Source organism: Hakea prostrata, chromosome 7 (genome assembly GCF_041222555.1).
Source record: "Hakea prostrata isolate BN-2017 chromosome 7, UWA_Hpros_2, whole genome shotgun sequence".
In the NCBI taxonomy this organism is placed as follows: Eukaryota; Viridiplantae; Streptophyta; class Magnoliopsida; order Proteales; family Proteaceae; genus Hakea; species Hakea prostrata.
The window spans coordinates 72,033,598-72,053,864 of NC_142606.1; the positions used below are offsets into that span (position 1 = coordinate 72,033,598).

Consider the following 20,267-nt stretch of genomic DNA (forward strand, 5'->3'; position numbering starts at 1 on the left):
TAATAAAACATTTAAAAAATAAACAACATCACCCTAACGAATGCGGATGAAAGAAAAGGGAACCAACGAATTTCAATTACAATAATTATGGACAATTTAACATTTTACAAGTTACAGAAGCAGTGGAACACTACTAAAATCCATAAAATTCAACAACTGATCATATCCCAATAACTAATCAATTTTGCTGTTGGATATACATTTCCGGTTTCAATGTATAAAGATAAAATATGAAAGCCACTGAAGGCAACCCTTCTCCGTGCATTTGGGTAACAAAATGTGATGCTCCACCAAGGGTTGAAAACAACAAACCTTTACCTCCAGCTTTAAATAACACTATGAATCTGTAGCAAGTCTCAGTCATCAACATGCTGTATGCATAAATACACTACCACATGGTTTGTTTTGCACCAGATCCCGGTCCCTTTCATTGACACTGCATTTATAGGCTGAAGTTGAACTATCCTTCAGGAGACAAATCCACCATTTTCCCTTTGACCAATAATCCTCAATGGTCAAAAGAGGCAGCTGAGTAGTCATCATAGTTTCCTCTCCATGCATTCCCACTATCAGAGCCACTACATGCTGGATTGGCTGCTGGCACGTTCGCAAAATCTCCATCCAAACTCATCTGTTGAACTTCAGTTAATGACAGTATCTTGATACTCTGAACACAACTAACAAACTCCCTGCAAATAGAGAAGGAAAGGCGGACATGAAACAGAAGACAAAGGAACATGAAAGTGATTATCACTAGTATTAGGCTTTGACTTACTCCCAGGGATCATCACCAACAAGTAGAATATCATTTTCATGATCAACATAAACTAATTTCCATTCGGTCCTGTGTGAATCTTCCAACTGTCCTTCGATCCCAAACATACGTTCCAGGTCATGGCGGAGTTGATCATACCCCTTGTAACGTGTGACATCTATGCATCTTCCCACAGATCCACGCTTTTGAACCTTCAGGTTGAGAAACGTAGTAAAAAATCAACAACATTAGAAAGCAAATTAAGGAACAGTCAACCCAACATCATCCTATGATGGGTTAAATGAATTAATCATCAGTTGGGCGAACTAGGTGTTATTTTTATTTACTCCGATACAAAAATAATTTCATGATTTAACAGTTGCAAACTTGTTAGGTACAGCTTGCCTAACAGTTTAGTTTACATCTTACCAATCTAAGTGCTCATAGACCAAGCAAAGCACAAAGAGAGCGAGAGAGAGAGAGCACGACAAATGACACCACAATGTCTTATTAATCAGTTCGATGTTAGTAAGCTTCACTAAACAACAAGGCTTTAGTGGCCTTATCACAACTATACAAGATCCTTTTTCTGAGTTCAGCTCTATTCCAAAACATGCTTGTTATTAGCCTCTTGTGTCTTTAAAATAGAACTCCCATTCATGCGTGGGGATTTTCTATTCCAAGTCTATTATTTTTTGTGTCAAACAAAACAATTATGTAAAAGATGTATCAAATGTTACAATACATACAGTACCCTAGGCATCACCATGCCTAGTGAAGTATAATGCTTCATTTTTTTCCTCGTGACAGTGATTAGTCCATGTGATGGGGGACAATACATGCATCCAATAACCAATTTTTGTCCATGGTGAGGAAAGTTACTAAAATCTGATTCGAAGTTCTGATTAAGTACCAAAATGTCATAAAGTAGGGATGAATAGAACCACCAGAATTCAGCCTTATCCAAACAAAATGGGTTCAGTTATATGAACCCTTGCCCTCCGACCAGCTCTATTTGAGGTCATCCTGGACATATGCCCAAGCTGTGCATATCTTTCTACACCTCCTAAGGTAATTTCAGGTCTGCCCATCAGCTCTTTTTCCTTGCTGTCCAAATGGAGATGAGTACAAAATACAAAGTGGCACATTTAGTAATTCTAGGGACTTCCCTAATCATTCTTAAGCTGAAATCATACTTGCCTGGTCTTCTTTCACAAAAGGAAGCTTTTTTACTTTGATAGGCATAGTGACAAGGAAGAAAACCCTTACATTAGAATGGAAGCTACAAATTAAAAATTAAGGGGGAAATGAGACATCCATTCACTTTCTTTTCTTTTATTATTTATCTTGTAACTGCTGTATTAAAATTTTCCATGACATATGCTACACTTTAATCTCAGACCATGTCACAGTTTTGCTTGGAATCATAACTCAAAAGCTTATAAAATTTAAGCCTTATAATATTAAGGGTATTCAATATGTTTAAGAAAAAAAAATTACTTTACATAGTTCAGAGCAAGAATAGATTCCTCAATAGCAACCATCAAATATGAGCAATGCAAACATGATATCTATAAAACATGAAGTGGGATGCCATGGTGAATCACTAGTTCAGTTATCTTCATCACCCAGATCTAAATGGATTGGAAACCTCCTGGCTTACAGAACATACAACTAGAAGGGGAAAAAATAATGTATAATCTAACACTAACCTATAACAAACATAATCTGGGAATGATTCTTTGTTGAGAAGTCTTCTCCCACCCATAATCCATAGATAAATTTTCTCGGGTTATTGTATTGTATCCATGAATTTAAAATTTTCACCGAGTGTTTAATTGTGTACCCTGATTCACCATCATTTTAAGTATTTCTATCGTAGCCCCTTGCAAAACTAAATGTTCTAAGAGTTCCATAATTCATTTGTTGCCAGAGCCAATGAATATATGTACTAGTTCTCCATTCTTGTCTAACAACATTCCAGCACCAGATGCAACTATTTTAAATGACACAGCCAGTACATGAAGGATATAATCAAAGCTAAATCATTCCAACAATATCAAAGAAATACAAAGACCACTTCCATAATTTACAGTATACGAAATATAATATTGATTTTTTGTACCAACAATGCATAGACTTAATGAACAATTCAGTTAAATTTTTCCGCAAATAATAGCCCATCATAAAGCTTGTGAGATGAGGATATACACCCCAAGAATATTCATACCAAAAAGGAAACTGGGAAATGAGGGTGTAAAGTAGGAAACCTTTGTGAATGTTCGCATGCGCTGAGGGGTCTGGTTGGTCCAAATACCCCTATTTTGGACCCCAACCTCATCGATGGCAGTGTTACTGGAACACTCAGGTTTGAATGACATCTCCGGCACCCAAAATGACTGAGAACTGACTGCTGCAGTGGATAGTTCTGTTTCAATGTCTCCGTGAGTGCCATAACCAGAGAGTAAGTTCTGAAGATCCTTCCCCGACCCAAACCCCCTTGACAGAAAAGCATCTGCTGTCAATCCATCAGTACTTGGCGTGATGGCTGGCAACGAGAAATTTCTCTGAACGCTACCACCATCCATGGGATATGATGTTGCAGAAGAGGATGCACCCAATTGATCAGTAATGCTACTTCTATGTACCAGTTGATCTGGTTCTTTAACATTGGGTTGTTCATTTCTTCCACAAATATCAGACTTGCTTTGGACCTCTTTAACTGGATTAGTTGGTGTCTGAATTACTGTATCCCCCACCAATAAGGTTGAGCCCTGACAGTTTTTATTCAAGATTGAAGGTGAAACTTGGGAATTTCTAGTCAAAGGTGAGGTTGAACATGATGGAGCATCTCGATCAGCAGGTACAGACTGAGCATTAATGGGCACAGGAGGTTTCTGATGGCCCAAAAGATGGTTTGAAGGGAAGGTTTGCGATTCACAAAGTGGATATGAAGAAAAGTTGTTGACATTACTAGGCGGCTGCTGTGAATCCTGGTTTTGTTGAGAGGCTGACTGTTGGTGTTGCAGCTGAGGCTGCAACTGTGAAGTAACCTGTGAGAGTAACTGTTGCTGTCGCTGTAATTTTTGCAGCAACTGTAAATGAAGCTCGTGTTGTGATTGGGGTGACTTTTGTAGCTGTGAGTGTTGCTGCCTCTGCAGGAGGCTCTGTTGCTGTTCTACTCGTTGAAAGTGCAAATCCTGAGGTAAAGATGTTAGCGGGAGGGAACTTTGGTTAGTGAGATGGTTATTTTGTGGAAGCTGGGTATTATGCGCAAGTGACTGCTGCTGCTGAAGCTGAGAGTAAACAATTGGTTGCTGTAAATGTTGGTTTGGTAACTGGTTTGCAGCAACACCACCCTGATTCAAGTGAACAGGTAAAAGTTGCTGCTGCTGTTGTTGCTGAGGATGCTGCATCTGTTGCAGTTGTTTCTGAGAATGATGCAGCTGTTGCGGGAGCTGTTGCTGGTGCTGAAATTGCTGTTGCTGATGATGCTGCAGCTGTTGCTGTTGTGACTGCTGCAGTTGTGATTTTTGGGGGTGTTGCTGCTGCTGTGGGCTAACAAGAGTTTGCTTCATCTGCTGTTGTTGTTGGATCCATGTTGAAGGCTGCTGGAACTGCTCAACATGCTGGTTACATTGATTTGCCTTGGAAATATTTAACTCAAAATTAGGTGAAGCCAAGGTCTGGGCTTGAAAGTTTAATATCTTGGATGGGTCATCAGCAGTATTGTTATCATGCAGGGCAGCTGAGGAAACCAGTGATGGAAAGACTCCCAACTGAGCAGCTGAAAACTGAGGGTTCTGTTGTATGCTCATCCACTGGACTGGACTCAACCCTGGGAAGAGTGGGTTCTGAGCATCCTTTATCCCAATATTGTCTGCAAGCCAGGGCATTGCTCTCTTGAAAGCATTCTCTATGTCATACTCATCACCTGCGACAACACTCCTATGAACCACTGGTAAGTAAATGAAGATCATGAGAAAATAGCAAGCAACATCCCCAAATGCAGGGCATAGGTGATATTGAGACCTACAAAAAATGTTCTTCACCATTCACATCTGCATGTAAATCAATCAACAAAGATATTTTCTTTTGGGTTGGCAACCAAATGACAGAGCTAACGGTTGGTCCAGTTTGTATTACAGGCAATCATTATGGAATAGATAAAGAGGGAGGGGGGACATAGAAAGGGACAAGTAGTGTTTACCGAGCCTCAAACAAAAGTTGGAAATTAGTAGGTTTTGGATCAATGGTTTTTACATATTGTCAACTACCAGATATCAAAAAGGCAGCCCAGATGGACAAATAAATATTAATGGATCATCTTTACAGTAACAAGAAAACACATTTGAAAATGAAGTTTAACACTCATCTTGACCACCAGAAAAGATTTGATGCCAGAAAATGCAAGGCTTAAAAACTTGCAATATATTTCAATTTCACAGGCTTTCAAGAGATAACAGCCTGCAGTACCACGGAATCTCAAGACCTTAACCAACATATATTTCATATTGCCGATATATCAGGCAGGATGTTACTATAAAAGCAAAGTATCCAACAAAATGGATCAAAATTTGGAGTCATTTCTTTTGTTTCAACCAGTTTTGCCAAGAAAGGGGGAAAAACATAGTTTCTGTGATTTCCAAATCATTACTGTACAAGGTCAGAAGAAGTGCTTAGACAAGTAGAGGAACAAACTGGAAGCAGAAATTTTCTGTGTTGTTGGAAGGTTAGCAAGATTTGAACTCAGAGGTAAATCACGTATCCCAAAGACTAATTTTTGCAATAAATAGGATGAGTACTTGGCCGTTGGCCTTCAACTTTTTATATGTTACAGATTATCCCCTGATCTATGACATTACCAGGCTACAATATTTTTCTCCCCATCTTGAACTACTTTTTTATGATTTTCTTACAACATAATTTTGAAAAGGAAAAAAAATACAATATACAGCTTCAAGCTTTTGTACATGTTACACACTGTTGGTCAATCTGCAGATTCAGTTCTCAGTATCTGTTCAAAAAAATCTATTATCTTTTCTGTGTTTTCAAAATTACAGCAAAATATGGAATGATAATCTCCAATGACCAGTTCTGGCAGGCACCTGAAGAATGTCAAGCTTTTACCAGAATTAGGGGTAGAAGTACCAAGGATGATCAAATCTGAGAAGTAGCATACCTTATAGACCTATATGCAGCCATAAAGTTAATGAAGGAATGATGAAGACAGTGCCACCCTGTGCTAGGAGGGCATACATAATATCACTGAGGATCAATACCGAGAAACACTTGATGTGTCCACTTTATAGGCTTTGTGAATTTATGCTATTACGTTACTTAAGATAATTAACATCCCACAAAACATGAAGAATAAGATGACAAAACACTGTCTGCATTAACAGTGTCACAGCTCTATATTTTGCCTTTGTGTGAATAAGACTAAAGATCTTGTGGGGCCCAAGACCAGGTCATGGGAAAATATTAAAGGTCAATCTTGTCCCTCTGTGTTGGGAGAGGGTGAGGAGCAATCAGGAGGTTATTTAGTTTCTACTTAAGTGTCCTTCTTTGTTTTGTTTTAAAAGGCTGGATTTAGTAGCTTCTGATTTCTAGTTACCTTCCATTTCATTGTTACTAGAAGCTAGCTTAGTAGCTCTATTTTTAATTTGTTTCCTTCTCTTTAATGTAGCCTCACAGAGATGAGGACCAATAAACCAAGACCCTTGATGAACAGCAGTCCAAACCCTGCGGCCTAGGGACTCTAGGCTGTCTGAGGTTTTTAGGGTTTTGTAGGCTGGGTGTACAGAGTTTGGTTAGGGGTTATAGGGTTAGGGATCTTGAAACTTAAATCTGAACCTTCTTGTTTCTTCAGTTTCAGACTCGAGTTCCTGGATTTTAAGGTTTTGGAAATTTAAGATTTCAAATTCTAGGGTTTCTACAAGGTAACTAGGGCAGGGGTTGGGGTTGAGTACTAGAGGGAGTGGGGGGTGATTCTAGAAGGGGAAGGAATTCTGTGGAGGGAATTGGGAGACACGAAAGTTAGGGTTTTAGGGGAAAAAGGGTAAGGGCCGAATGGGGGAGGGGACAGGAAATAGCAGGGTGCGATGGAGGGGGAAGATGAGGGAAGGCTAGGGATTGTTGCTTACCAGATTAGAAGGCTGGGGATAAAGGATACATGAAAGAAGGCAGACCAACTAAGCTGCTGCAGGATATTTCCTGCACTTGAAACCCTAAGAACCCTACTCAATCCTTGATCTTTGCTGTAACTCTCTCTTCAATAATTTTATTCATCAAACTGTCTTTGTCACTAGCAGAGGCTGTCTATTTATAGCTGTTATTGCTGACTCCCAACAGGACTTTAACATCAAAAATAGAAGGGTAATTTTCATCTGGACCCCCTAAGGTTTGGTCCAAGTCACTTTTAGTCTAGTTTAAGTTCTCTTTTGCATATGGCTCCCCTGTGGTTTCAAGAAATGATCAAACAAGGACAAGTTTAACAGAATCCATTAGTTTAATAATTTTTACGACGAAAATACCCTTGTATTTTTTGTTCAGTTTTTTTTTAATAAAAAAATAGATGTAAAAATTTAATTTTTTTTGGTGAAAAGAAAGTGGGTCGGTGAGACCCTCCGTATTTCCTCGCCATTCTATCCGTCTTCTCAATCGGTGGACCTGCTGCTGCATTTGTTGTCTCTGGACTACCCTCTTCATCATGGTTTCATCTGTAGCAATCGCCGCCGCCGTTGTATGGGTTCTCTACCGCTCTCACCAACCCACTTTCTCTGTCCTCCTGTGAATCCTTTCTAGCCCTGCCTTCTTCTGCTTCAATGCTTACCCAAATAATGATTGCGTAAACTAATAAAAGAATCAAAACCCCGACAAAGAGTAATAAGAGAAACAGAGGAGAAGGGTGTTTGTGGCTCTGAGAAGTGAGAACTTTATCCAGGCAAAGCCGCTGAAGGGGGTGGGTTGAAGGTCGTTCTCAGCCTTCTTTCTTCAACGCCCCGAAAGCCAACACTTGGAAAATATTTGTTTAATTCTTCCATGGTGTTGGCACTTGTCTAAAAGGCAGACCTAACCAAAAGAACCGAAACAAGAAGCTTGTTCTGTATGATCCAACCCTATCACCAGAGCCCGGCAGCGCGACGCGGAACCCACGAAACCAAGAACACGACGTTTGAGGTCAATGGAACAAGCGACGGTGGAGATCGGACTCATCGCGGCAGCCGTGAAATCGGATCCGAACAAGAGAGGGATACCCATGGCAATTCTTGGATACGGAAGTGAAGGTTGGATGGGAAACGAAGACGACGAAGTTTGTGATGGGCTCAAAACAACTCTTCCAGAAGGAGAAACTCCTGCGACTTTGAAAATCTGGAAATGGACTCTTTGAACAACTTCCGCTCGTGTTTTGATTTCTCCTTTTTGCTTTTACTCTATTATTGTACCAAGCTTGAGTTTGAACCAAAATTGTTCGTCTTCCCTTTCTCTGCTTTTTCATCCTTGTCCCATTAATTGTAGGCTATAGTTTAGGCGAGGCACGGGAAGGCGCGGAGCGGAAGGGCCGACCGGCGGTGGTGATGAGTTTCACAATCGGATTGGGTGATGGGAGGAGGGACCAAAAACCAAAGGGTAGATCGGACAAGGGGCTCTTCTCCGCTCCTCCCAAAGCCGAAGTCACCGAGCAACGGAGCAGCCCGGCGGCCGACGACGGAGAAGACGGATAGATGCAGGTTTACATTTGTTCTTTGAATAAAATAAAGAAAGGAAGAAAAAAAAACTAAAACAAATAAATAAAAAAAGGGGGTATTTTTGTCACAAAAAATTTTAAACTAATGGATTATGTTAAGCTTGTCCTTATTTGATCATTTCTTCAAACCATAGGGGAGCCAGATGCAAAATAAAACTTAAACTGGACTAAAAGTGACTTGGACCAAACCTCAGGGGGTCCAGATGAAAATTACCCAAAATAGAATTAAATAGGACCTCAATCTTAAATAGGACTCTCACTTCATATAGGACTCTTACTTATCTCAACCTAGAGTCCTAGACCGAGTCAGATAATAATTTAAAACAGATTTGACCCATAACAAACTCCTAATTATAATTATGCCCAGCTGGGCTCAAGTAGGACTATCAAACTGACCAAACTACCCCCGGTTTCAATTGTGCTGCTGGGTAGCAACCTAGGCTGTTGGACAGCAGGCCTAGGACTTCATTTGGACCTTAGGACTCTTCTTCGGGTAGGTCTGGGACCTATATCACTCTTGCAAGTTTTTTAGCCATTTGTTACTTGCCCTACAAGCATAGCTGCTGTTAGGGCCCTAGGATGACGCCATGTGGAGGAGAGAGAGTATTAGGGTTAGTGAAGGGTAATAAATAGAGGGGAAATGGAATAGAGACGGGATTGAATGTTATGGGAGTGAGTTTTGGGCAGCCGTAGGTTGAGGGGCACCATGAGGTGTTGGGGGTGACTGGCACCATTAAAACCAGCTCTATCATTGTAAATTTCTACTGTTTTATCATTAAATTCAAGAGTGATTAGTAGGTTCTTATCAACTGGCAACAGAGTTGTCTCGATCCCAGAAGTCGAGCAATTTTGTCGGCAACACCAAATTGAGCATGAATATTGGCTCGGAATAGCTCTCGAGCATTTGGAAGGAGATGCGCTTGATTGGATTTATCAAAAGCAATGGCCGGAATTCAGCTGGTCAATGTTCAAGGAGGCTCTAAAATTCAACTTCAATGAAGGCAAGATCAGAAGAATCATAGAACTCGTGAAACCAATAGAGAATCATTCACAAGTAGATCTAAGAATGCTTGCCGCTGAAATTTTGGAGTCAAACAAGAAGATTGACATCGACGAATCCTCGCTGCACTCAAATTGGCTCGATTGGCAATATTCATATTCCTCGTAGCATTGAGAAACGGTGGATTGTTTGCGGGGAAGCTTTGGTAGAGTCTTCTGCAGTGAAGGAAGAAGAGGTCAAAGTTGCTGGAATTGGAGCAATGATGGAGCAAAGCTGGTATAGGGGAGAAATGGATTGGATGGCGCGAGCTCCGGCGAAGCCTCCATGGATGGGGGCGATAACGATGGAGGGAGACTCATCGGTGTCGTGGAGGAAGCAGCAGTGGCAATGGATTGCCCTCGATCTAGAAGAGAGGAGTGAATCCCAATCGTCAATGAGTGTTGCGAAAGTGCTGGAATTCGTTACTTTAGAACCCACGGCAAAGATTTGGGTGGTGTTTAGGTTTTCGATTGTAGGAAATGAGAGGAAGAAGACAGGGGTGGACCGGGTGGTTGAGGAATTGGTTGAGTTTGGGTTGATTTCGGCTCAAGACTTGAACCGACTGATGCAACGGGCTGAAGAAGAAGAATTGGGCGCCCGGGCCTTACAAAGCCCAACCAACTTGACTATCTTGGAGCCAAATTTTCTGGGCCATGGATTGATGAAACCAAAATTAAATCTTGGGCTTTTAAGGAGTTTACTGTTCAACCCAACCTAACAAGTGAGACATTATTCGAGCAAACGGGAGCCCAAGAAAATTTGACTCATTTTTAATACAATATGACCAGGGGCACTTATGGAACATTATCGTTTCACTTTCTTCTACCTTCAACTCACAATCTGAGAAGCGGTTACTAGTAGTCACAGTGGGGGCGGAAGAAAGTCGACCGCAAAACGCCAACAATTGGCGTTGTTTTGCCTATTACCGACGGAGTCTTAACGCTGGCGGGAGAAGTGTCGGTTTCTCCAACAGAGCAGTCTCTGGAAAAGGAGACCTTGGTCCTTCGAAAGAATCCTCGATTCAAAGACTTGACTCCAGCGACAAATGCAAGAACAATAGGACGAAGGGCACTAATTTCGGTGCTTTTCCATCAATTCAATGCCTAAAATGCAGCTTGATTTGCTGGCGAACTGGGATAGGGTTGTTGCAATCGCAACAAAGTTTTGAGATATATTGCTTGTTCTAGGCACCCAACATCCATCTCCTAGCTCTGTATTACTGGCGGAAATGTATTTCCAAGAAGAAATGCTTCCTAAGGTATCCGGTTTGCTGAAAGAAAACCCCATTGTTGTTGGTTGGCTTGGGTGTATTTGGTGTCCTATTCGCATTTGAGTTCCCACCAAATGGGTTTATTGGAACAAGGATTTTAGAGTTTCTCTTTCCCTCAAGATCTGATCAAGGGTAATGGACAACAAGAGTCTCACAACTACGATAAGTGAATATGGAAATCAACATTGTTCACATCCATTGCATCTTTGGAGATGGGTTTACTGTTGGTCTCTAGGAATATTGATGAATTCGCCTAGCTATGTGGCAAGCATGTGAAAACCAAACTTCAATTTTCCATCACCTTGAGGACAAGGTGAATTTCGAGGGGCCGGTAGTGTTAGGGCCCTAGGATGACACCATGTGGAGTAGAGAGAGTATTAGGGTTAGTGAGGGGTAATAAATAGAGGGAAAATGGAATAGAGAGGGGATCAAATGTTATGGGAGTGAGTTTTGGGCAGCCGTAGGCTCGAGGGGCACTGTGAGGTGTTGGGGGTGACTAGCATCATTAAAACCAACTCTATCATTGTAAATTTCTACTATTTTGTCATTAAATTCTAGAGTGATTAGTAGGTTCTTATCAGCTGCTAATGAATATATATAATGCTCCTAGAAGCTTCGTACCAACAAGTGGTTATCATGAATGAAATATACCATTTCTGCAGAGATATACCATCCTATTTTGTGGACAATGGGCTGAGAGGCCAGGTTGGTGAGAGACAAAATCCCTAAGGCTGAGAGAGCCAAATCTCATTATCCCCTCATCTTCATCTCCCACCCTCTCCCTTGGTATAATGAATCCCTGCTATTGTGCTGTTTTCAAGCTCTGAAGGAGATAAACTCAAAGTGGCTGTTGCTAACAAAAAGAACCAGAAGCCCCCTCCTGATGTAACCCCGAAATTTAGGGTTGGATTTTTAGGATCTTCTGAAGTAGGTCCAGCACTCAATTAGTGTTTCTAAGGATAAACTAGGGTTTTTAGAAGTTTTGGCCAGTGGGTTTTTGGGCTCTAATTTTGCTGGTTTTATGTTTCAGATTTAGGACTCAGGGGTTTGGAAGGTCTGGTTTAGGGTTTGATGAAGCTTCTAAAAATTTTGCAGAAGTCCGAAGTTGAAGAAGACTTGCAGAAAATTTCAGATTAGGGTAAAATAGGTTGGATAGGCTAATTGCTTAGGGGTTATGTCCTAGGGTTGGTTGCGATCCTAGGGAAGAGGAAAAGGGCTCAAGAGGGGCTGGGGAAGTGGGGTTTACAGAAGGAGAGGTGCTGCTTCTTCCGCAGAGACAGGGAGGGGGAAAAGGGATAGGGTTGCTGATTCTAATATTCAGAACTGTTTCTGTTGAAATACAATGTTTGGCAGAATGGCTTATTAGATCAATGATCTCAAGCCCTTTATTTATAATAAAGTGGAAAGTAGACTATTACAAGGAATAGAAGTTTACATGAATGCAAACTCTAATTTAACTCCTATACAAACTCTTATTAGACTCCAAATAGAATCCAACACTCCCCCTTAAGTTGAGGCATGGATATCACACATGTCCAGCTTGACCAAAAAAGTATAAAACATCTGTCCCGGTAAACATCTGCAATTTGATCTTCAAACTTATAGATTACGTTTGCCTTATAGACTTCCATTTGATTTGTCCTCATCTTTACTGCAACTTTATGTCTCCAAGGAAGAACGCCCAAGTAAAAAAGTAGAATCTTCAAATGTTGAGAAGACTAAATTTCTGCACAAATTTGAGGGAAAATATATTTTTGGGGTAACAATAGCTAGGGTAAAATAGCCAAAGTGAAAGTTTTGATTTGTAGCAATGTTAGATCTTTAAAGGGAAAGTTTTCCAAGGGGCAATCTCCAAAGGTAGGGGAAAATTTGTCAAGATAAGTGACAATCTCCAAAGGTAATAAAGATCAAGTTCTGCAAAGGTCAAACGACAAGTCTTTTGCAAGGTTAGATCTCTCTAAGGGAAGATGTCAAGTTAAGGGGCAAATCTCCGGGGTTAACAGAGATCAAGTTCTGCACATCAAAAGATAGATCTATAGCAATGTTAGATCTCCAAAGTGGAAGATTGCGAAGGTAAGGGACAAACTTTCAAAGGAGTAGAAGATTGCGAAGGTAAGGGACAAACTTTCAAAGGTAACAAAGATCAAATTCTGCATAAGGAAGTCTACATGAAAGGCTTTGAATTGTAGACATCTTCAATCTCCCCCTCACGTGTAGCGTTACACGTGGGAAGATAATAACAAAGGAAATTCCAATGGGGAAACTTGGAAAGGAAGAAATTGTAATGGTAAGATAAAAGTATCAGGAAAACAAATCTAGAGAAAATGACAAAATTTGAAAGGGGGTTGACCGAGCCTATGGTGCCACTAATGAAGGTATGATATTACCGAATGGACCGGATTAGAAGATGTAGTCAAAGCAGAAGTAGATCCTCCAATTGGCTCGAGCAAATAAAGTCCATTTACCACGACCAATCTCCTTCCCGGATCCCGAAGTAGCTAGGTAGGAGTTGGTAGGGGTAGTAGAAGAAGCAATGGTCGAGGCTGTCCGGCAGAGAAGACCGCATAATACATAGCAGAGTAGCGAACTCCTCCTGCGAATAACCAACGTCTGCAGAGGGTGTGGTGGAAACTGTCTCGGAAAGATTAGCCTTTTGTTTTCCCTGTCTTTGTGCTCGTTTTTGCTCAAAATCAGGAGGCTTCCCATGCGCTTTCAACAATTTTCCTTGGTATGATATGGTTTGTGACGGTGCTCACACTTGACAATCTCCTTAGCCGGATCAGATTTAGTGCGCGCGCATCAGTAAAGCTGATTTCTCCATAATAGGAGTATGAAGCATGACTAATCGACGACTTTCCTCACACCGAACAAGAGCATAAGACTGCTCTAGTGTAGGAAAGGGGGAATGACTTAAGACTTGCACTCGATCCGATCGTACTCCACGTTCAAACCTCGCCAAGAAGTCATATACTCGAATCTTATCAATGTACTTCTTATATGTCACCACATCATCCGGATTAGTGGGGTGATAATCCCCATAATGATCCAACTCTTGCCAAAGAGATCGCAACTCAAGATAACGGCGGCTAGTTCCTTTTGGGTAGTCTCATGAAGCTTCTTTCGTAGCTCATAAACCCGTGCATCATTCCCCAATTGTCCATATGTTTCAAGAGTAGCCTTCCGATTTGGGCTGCAGATCAAGTAATAGGTAACCCCGGCAATATTCGGATGCATGGAATTCAAAAGGAATGACATAATAAGAGAGTCGTTGATATCCATTTATCGTAAAAAACACCGGTAGTGGGTTTGATAGTAGTGCCGTAATGTATCCAACTAGTCTTCTTCCAGAATAGGGTAAGCGGATCGAGACCAGATCAAGTAATTTGTGCCGCAAATCTTACCGAAAGAGAATGAAAAGTGTAAAAATATTCGGATCCAAGGGGAAATAGTATCATCAATAGTTGTCATGTTGACAAGATTATATGCATCTGCCACCCTTAACAAATGCGAGAATGCAAAGCCAAACAACCCAAACAGATCTACCTCTTTTTTTTTTCTTTCAGGAATGACAAATATGTCCAAGCTTAAAATCAGCGATGAAGAAGAAAAAAATTGAGGAGCAAGCAAGTTGTTGCAAGGAAGTGCGATTTTCTCTCCTCCCTCGCGTATCACGAATCGAGACAGAATCGCTTCTTTCTTTTTTCTTTTCTTTCCGTTAGTTGGCGACCAAGATGGCCTGAAAAACGCCAGAATTGAAGATTGGCGATGGGTTTGAAAAAAAAAATAGGAAGAAGAAGAAGGTAGGTCGCTTCCCAAATCGAATTTAGGCTCTGATGCCATGTTGAAATACAATGTTTGGCAGAATGGCTTATTAGATCAATGATCTCAAGCCCTTTATTTATAATAAAGTGGAAAGTAGACTATTACAAGGAATAGAAGTTTACATGAATGCAAACTCTAATTTAACTCCTATACAAACTCTTATTAGACTCCTAATAGAATCCAACAGTTTCCTATTGATGTTTCTTCAACCAGAACCAGATCTGGTGGTTAGGACTTAAGAAATTTCAGATTCTGAAGTTCTCGAAATTCTGCAACTTCAAGGAAGAAGATTTAGCACAGAAACTCTGAAAACCAGAATTTTGGGCAGCTCAGGAGATTCCAGAGTTAGGACTAGATTCTACAAGCTTAGGCGATTCTAGGGAGGGTAGAATGGAGGTTTTAGGTGAACAAGGGAGTCCTATTGTGGCTAGGACATGATATCACTGGAAAGAAGGAGAGAGGGGAAGAGGCTATGGTGGCTAGGGGCCGGGTGGGGAATGGCTGCAGCCGTAGGGGATGGGGTGTGGTGTCTTAACTTACTTGAATTGAGATATGCTTGCTGGGATTCTGCAGATGAGCATGAAGATGATGAAGGAATCTCAAAAATTGGAAACAAGAGTACTCTATCCCAGCTGCAGGGTTCCAAGGGGAATCCCACAACTTTCCCAAAGCCAAATTCTCAAACTCAAATCAATTCATTAATCAAGACTAACAATTACATTATGAATGAGGCTATTAATAGCCTTGCAAACCCAACTAAACTAAAATTGGCAACTTGGCCCTTAAGTAGACAATACTTGCCAAGTTAGGACTCACCTAACAACTCATACTAATACTCCAAAAGGAAATAACTCTTTCCTATTTTAGAACAACTCTAGGACTCTAACAACACTTAAAAGGGAATCAAATTGCTATGAGATTCCAGCCCTTTGACTGGAATCTCTTATAGACACTTACTTGTGACTCCACAAACACTTAACTAAATTAAAACTACTTTAAGAAAAGGTTTTCTAAAATTAAGGAGCCTATCCCAACAACTCAACACAAACTTTAATGGACTATAACTAATAAAAAATTAAAATTATATCTGACCTTGGGATCATGGGGAGCAAAATAAGACCCATATTGGGGCCCAAAAGAGTGGCTTGGAAAATGACCAGAATACCCCTGGGGTATTCGGCCAGCCTTAGGTGCACCTTTTGGGTCTAATTATTTTCCCAATTTTGGGGAGCCCAACCCAGGATACATCACCTTCCCTCTTGCCCTTGCTCCTTCTGCTGTTCTGAGTCTTCTGACTCACCAGTAACTTCAATAATTCCCTGTACCTGACTCTGTTCCCTGCTGACAGCCACTTGGAAGCCTTATTCTGACAATCAGTCCTTCCTCCGTTGAGCACCATTGAGGGTTGTACCAGACCACCTCAAAGGCCTATTGATCTCAGTTCTAACCCCAACTAGTGGCTGGACTCTGCAGATCATCACTTTCTTAATTCTGACCCCATCTCTCAGACCATATCTCCTTTCTGTCCACCAGAAATTTTCCAAAGTGGCAGCAAGTCATCATCACTAGGTCTAAACTATTTTAATCTGGTTGTATTCCACTTGCAGGTTTGCACCGCAGAACCTTAGTTTCTACATACAAAGTTGCTGAGTGAATGACCAAAATTTGGAGAAATTTTCAGCATATGTTCTCCATCATATAAGCAACACTGGATCAAGATTCACAAGGTTCTGCTGGCTCATTTCTTTCTCATTCTCCAAGATACTAGTTCTGTTTTGGTTTCTATTTTGATGTTCTTCTAGAGCCTATCACTGATCCTACTGTAGAATGGCTCTTTGCTGAAACTCTGATAAAGGGTGAACACAGTGCAGAAGGCTTCCGCACAAGCAGAGCAGGGGGGCAATTTTCCTATGCAGCCTTAACCCCCAGTAATTTTTGCCAAGAGGCTGTTTCAATACCTTGACCTCAGGCTACAACTTGGTCCACCAACCATTGCGCCGATGCCCGTCCCTTTTTCTGAAACTCTGATGTAGCCCCAATATGATTGAGGACCAACACCAAGATCTTCAAATCAAAATCCAAACAGGTTTTGGTTGGTGAATTAGTAAAAGAAAAGAAGTCACTGCTTAGGACTAGGGTGAAGGGTTACGGCAGAGATTTTTAAGAGATTGATGGGTACATGTCGGCAGGGATTCAATCCTATTTTGTGCAGGATCAGAGCAGGTTCAGGGTTTCCAAAGACTTTGGTTAGCTGAGTGAAAATCAGAACTAATGTTCAAAAGGGGCTAGGAAGGTCTTCAGGGTCTAAAATTTGGCTTGAAGGTAGGAGCTGTATAGGGGTTTAGAAGGTTTTTAATTTCAATAACTGGTGTACAGAAATGAAGATAAAATTTTGCAGGTTTAATGGAGGTTTAGCTGCAGGTTCACGGAAGAAAATTTGATGGATCAGCGGAGGTTTAATTGCTGGATATGGATGGTAACGCTGCTGCTTGAATGGGATCAGCAGCAGAATAAAACTAAAAGAAATAGTAAAAAGATGAAGAGGGAAGAAGATGATAAAATGCAGTTAACCTGGACATGACTAACCAGATTTATTTGGGGAGGAGGGAGCACTAAGATGTGACTCATCTAGGCCTCCTTGGATATTAATAATCAAGGAACTAGATATTACACATCCACAGAGTCTCCATCTTTTTTTGTTTCTGTTTTACTTTCTATGTTCATTTTGGAGACCCCGATTCGTAGGGATCTACCTACAAAAGGAATCCTCCCAAATTCATCCCACTGTCCATATAAATCATCTCCTTCATCCTATCAAGAGTATAGTATACATCAATTATCACCCAAGATCCAAGATTTCATCCCCCTTCCTTGAATTTTCAGATCCCCAAAGAAACTCATACTACAAAGTACAAGCTAGATCTACATCAACCCAACCATTAGAACTGTACATAACTTGAAGCATCATCCACAAAGTTCGAGCCAAATTCAAGTTAATCGGACCACAAGAACCATGTTTCTTGTATGTCTACTCATTATTCTAAATTGTTTCACTGGAATTGCATGTATTCTAGAACCAAATATCGTGAGCAATAGGCCATACCAAAAAATGTATACAACACACACAACAAATCCAGGTTTTGTAATCAAACTACTGTTTTGCGTGTAAATCTTTGTTTTTAAATCTAAGGGTTCCATTGTGTTTAGGGGGCCTAAAACGGGGTCTCCTAGAAGTTTCGGGACCTGATTTGGTTATTTGGGCATTAAAACGTTCATACTAGCGAAAAAATTCAATAGAAATCCTAACACTGAGAAAGAGCAAGCCGAGAAAGAGAGTTCATGGAAGGTGCTTGTCATGCATATTACGCTAATTGTGCAACATTAACACACCTTAAGATTTATGCTAAATAAATAAATAAATATTAAATAAAAAAAAAAAAGGATAAATAAATGCACCTGGCATTCCAGGTTGGTTGGGTCTGAAAAAAGGAGGTGGACAAATGTAAAAAGGAGTCGTTACAGGCTCAATCTCCCAGATTGAAACTCGGCTTGGACGCTCACCAGCTGCCGATTCATCCCACCCAACCTATCAAGCATAAGAAAAAGATAATGACCAGGCAAAAAAGCAAAAAGGGGGAAGGAAAGATGGGTCAGAACTATCTGGGGAAACCAAACATTTTAGTTGGCCAGAAATAAATATTAACTACTTAAAGTCTCATGCAAACTGGAATAGCAAGATAGGTCTCTAATATGTGCATGGAGTACAAGACAAAGGAGCCAACAAGTTTTTCTCTATTTTTTTACTTTTTTTTTTTTTGTTTTTTGGGGGGGGGGGGGGGAGCATGTTCATGGTTCAGAGTTCATATAAATTTTTGAGCAAATTGCATTAACAACCCCAAAATAGAGGCCTTTAAACACTGACACCCCAAAGTCGGACTTTCATTGAACATATTAGTCCAATTCATTGTTTTTTTTTGCTTTAAATCTCAAAAGTAGCCTTTAAATTAGATGAGATTACCACCGTATTAACCCCAGTTGATCCAACAGTGGCTTTTATGTTTGTTTACTTTTAAGTGTAAAACTTATTGCAATTTACAAGAAGTCCCTAGTTGATACCAAAATTCAAAAAAGAAGGGCATGAAAAATCATATCAAGAAATAACCTAGGATGTCTTCAAATCATCACAGGTGACCCCAGAGATCTTCTCCATCAGGCATCACTGCAACCACTGAAACTGCCCACCTCCGTCTCTTGGAAACCTAGCTTTGCTCTCCATTTGCAATTTGTTTTCCTTATCGTCCAGGACAACCCAACAAAAGTTCCAATTTCTTGAACTTCCATACACAAATTTTCCATAAGCTCTCTCTGATTCAGGAAATTGTTAATCCATAATATATTTTTTGAACACCTAGATATGACTCATCAAAAGCCCAAGAAATTCCCCTTTTCTACAAAACTAGCATTTTTATTTGATTTTTTTGTTCATATTAGGGCACCTATTTCACTCAATGAACCAAATCTTTACTATTCTTTTTTTTTTTTTTTTACTATCCCAAATCTTCCTGCAAATAACATGCTCAGATTATCATTCCAAGAAAGATAAAATGGTAAAATCAGAAATGGGTATTGCTCTATATCATTCCAACCTAAATCTATCTGCAAGAGAGTCTTACTTCCTCATCATCCCGAGCAACTCAGAAAAACCTCCAATTTGATCCAATGTTTTAAACTTCCTTACACAGATTTCCCATTCACAGCAAAGCTAACAGTTATCTTAAATTTTTTTTTTTTTTTCAATCAAGGCAATCCATTTTACCAAACGAACCAGATCCCACCTAATTGTTTTTGTTTTTGTTTTCGTTTTTGATTTTTTTTTTTTTTTTTAAATAAACCCATCAGATTACCTTCCTGCAAATAACATACCCAGATTGTTATTCCAAAGAAAAAAAAGGAAAGCCAGATTTGGATATTACCCTATGTTGCTCCAAACTTGAATAGAATCAAGCTTGAGAAGCAAATTCACAGATTTCCTCAAGCTGAGTTGGGAACGATCTGAGATTGAGGGTTTCAGGCTATTGAGACAAGATTTTCATGCGACCATTTGGACATCAGGGGCTTTTTTTCTTTACCAAAATCTGATAAGCCCCTATAACTCACGTCTACAAAAGGAAGAATAAGAAGGGAAGCAAGGGATCAGCACCAGCAGAGAGTAGGGGGACAAGTGGCAGGGAACTAATGGGCAACACCCATAACTGAATCAGGGGCATGCAGAGGAACTCCCACGTGGCACTGAAAGATTGGTTAGCAGTGAGAATTTGTTAGAGAGGTGAGGAATAAGATAAGGCACGCGAGGAGTGAATGGAGTAGGAGGAGGAGAAGAGAAGAGGGGCAAGCAGAGCTTGCTAGGAGAGGGCAACCTCTCAGGTATGGGACGGAACAGGTACTGGGAATGGGATATGTATTGTGTGCTTATCCTATTGTTTAGTTATTGTTCTTCTAATTCCAAGAACTGAATCTCATCGAATAGAAATAAGAATTTTATCTATTGGTGAGGATTATCAAAGTTTATTGAATGAACTGAGTCATATTTGGTTGTTGTTCTTACTATATTGCTTCCATTAATGCTTGGGTG

General features: G+C 40.4%; 1 protein-coding gene across 1 annotated transcript in view; it reads right to left on the minus strand.

The window, feature by feature from the left end:
* The window catches only part of LOC149011987 (auxin response factor 16-like), a 31,328-nt gene continuing 11,061 nt past the window's right edge, over positions 1-20,267 (minus strand). Inside the window, exons 10-13 of the mRNA XM_089163046.1 lie at positions 18,092-18,221; positions 3,025-4,688; positions 776-966; positions 1-689 (exon numbers count right to left, since the gene is read on the minus strand). Of these exons, the coding sequence (XP_089019172.1) occupies positions 509-689; positions 776-966; positions 3,025-4,688; positions 18,092-18,221 (2,166 nt within the window). The 3' untranslated portion in view covers positions 1-508. The remainder of the gene's footprint in view (positions 690-775; positions 967-3,024; positions 4,689-18,091; positions 18,222-20,267) is intronic.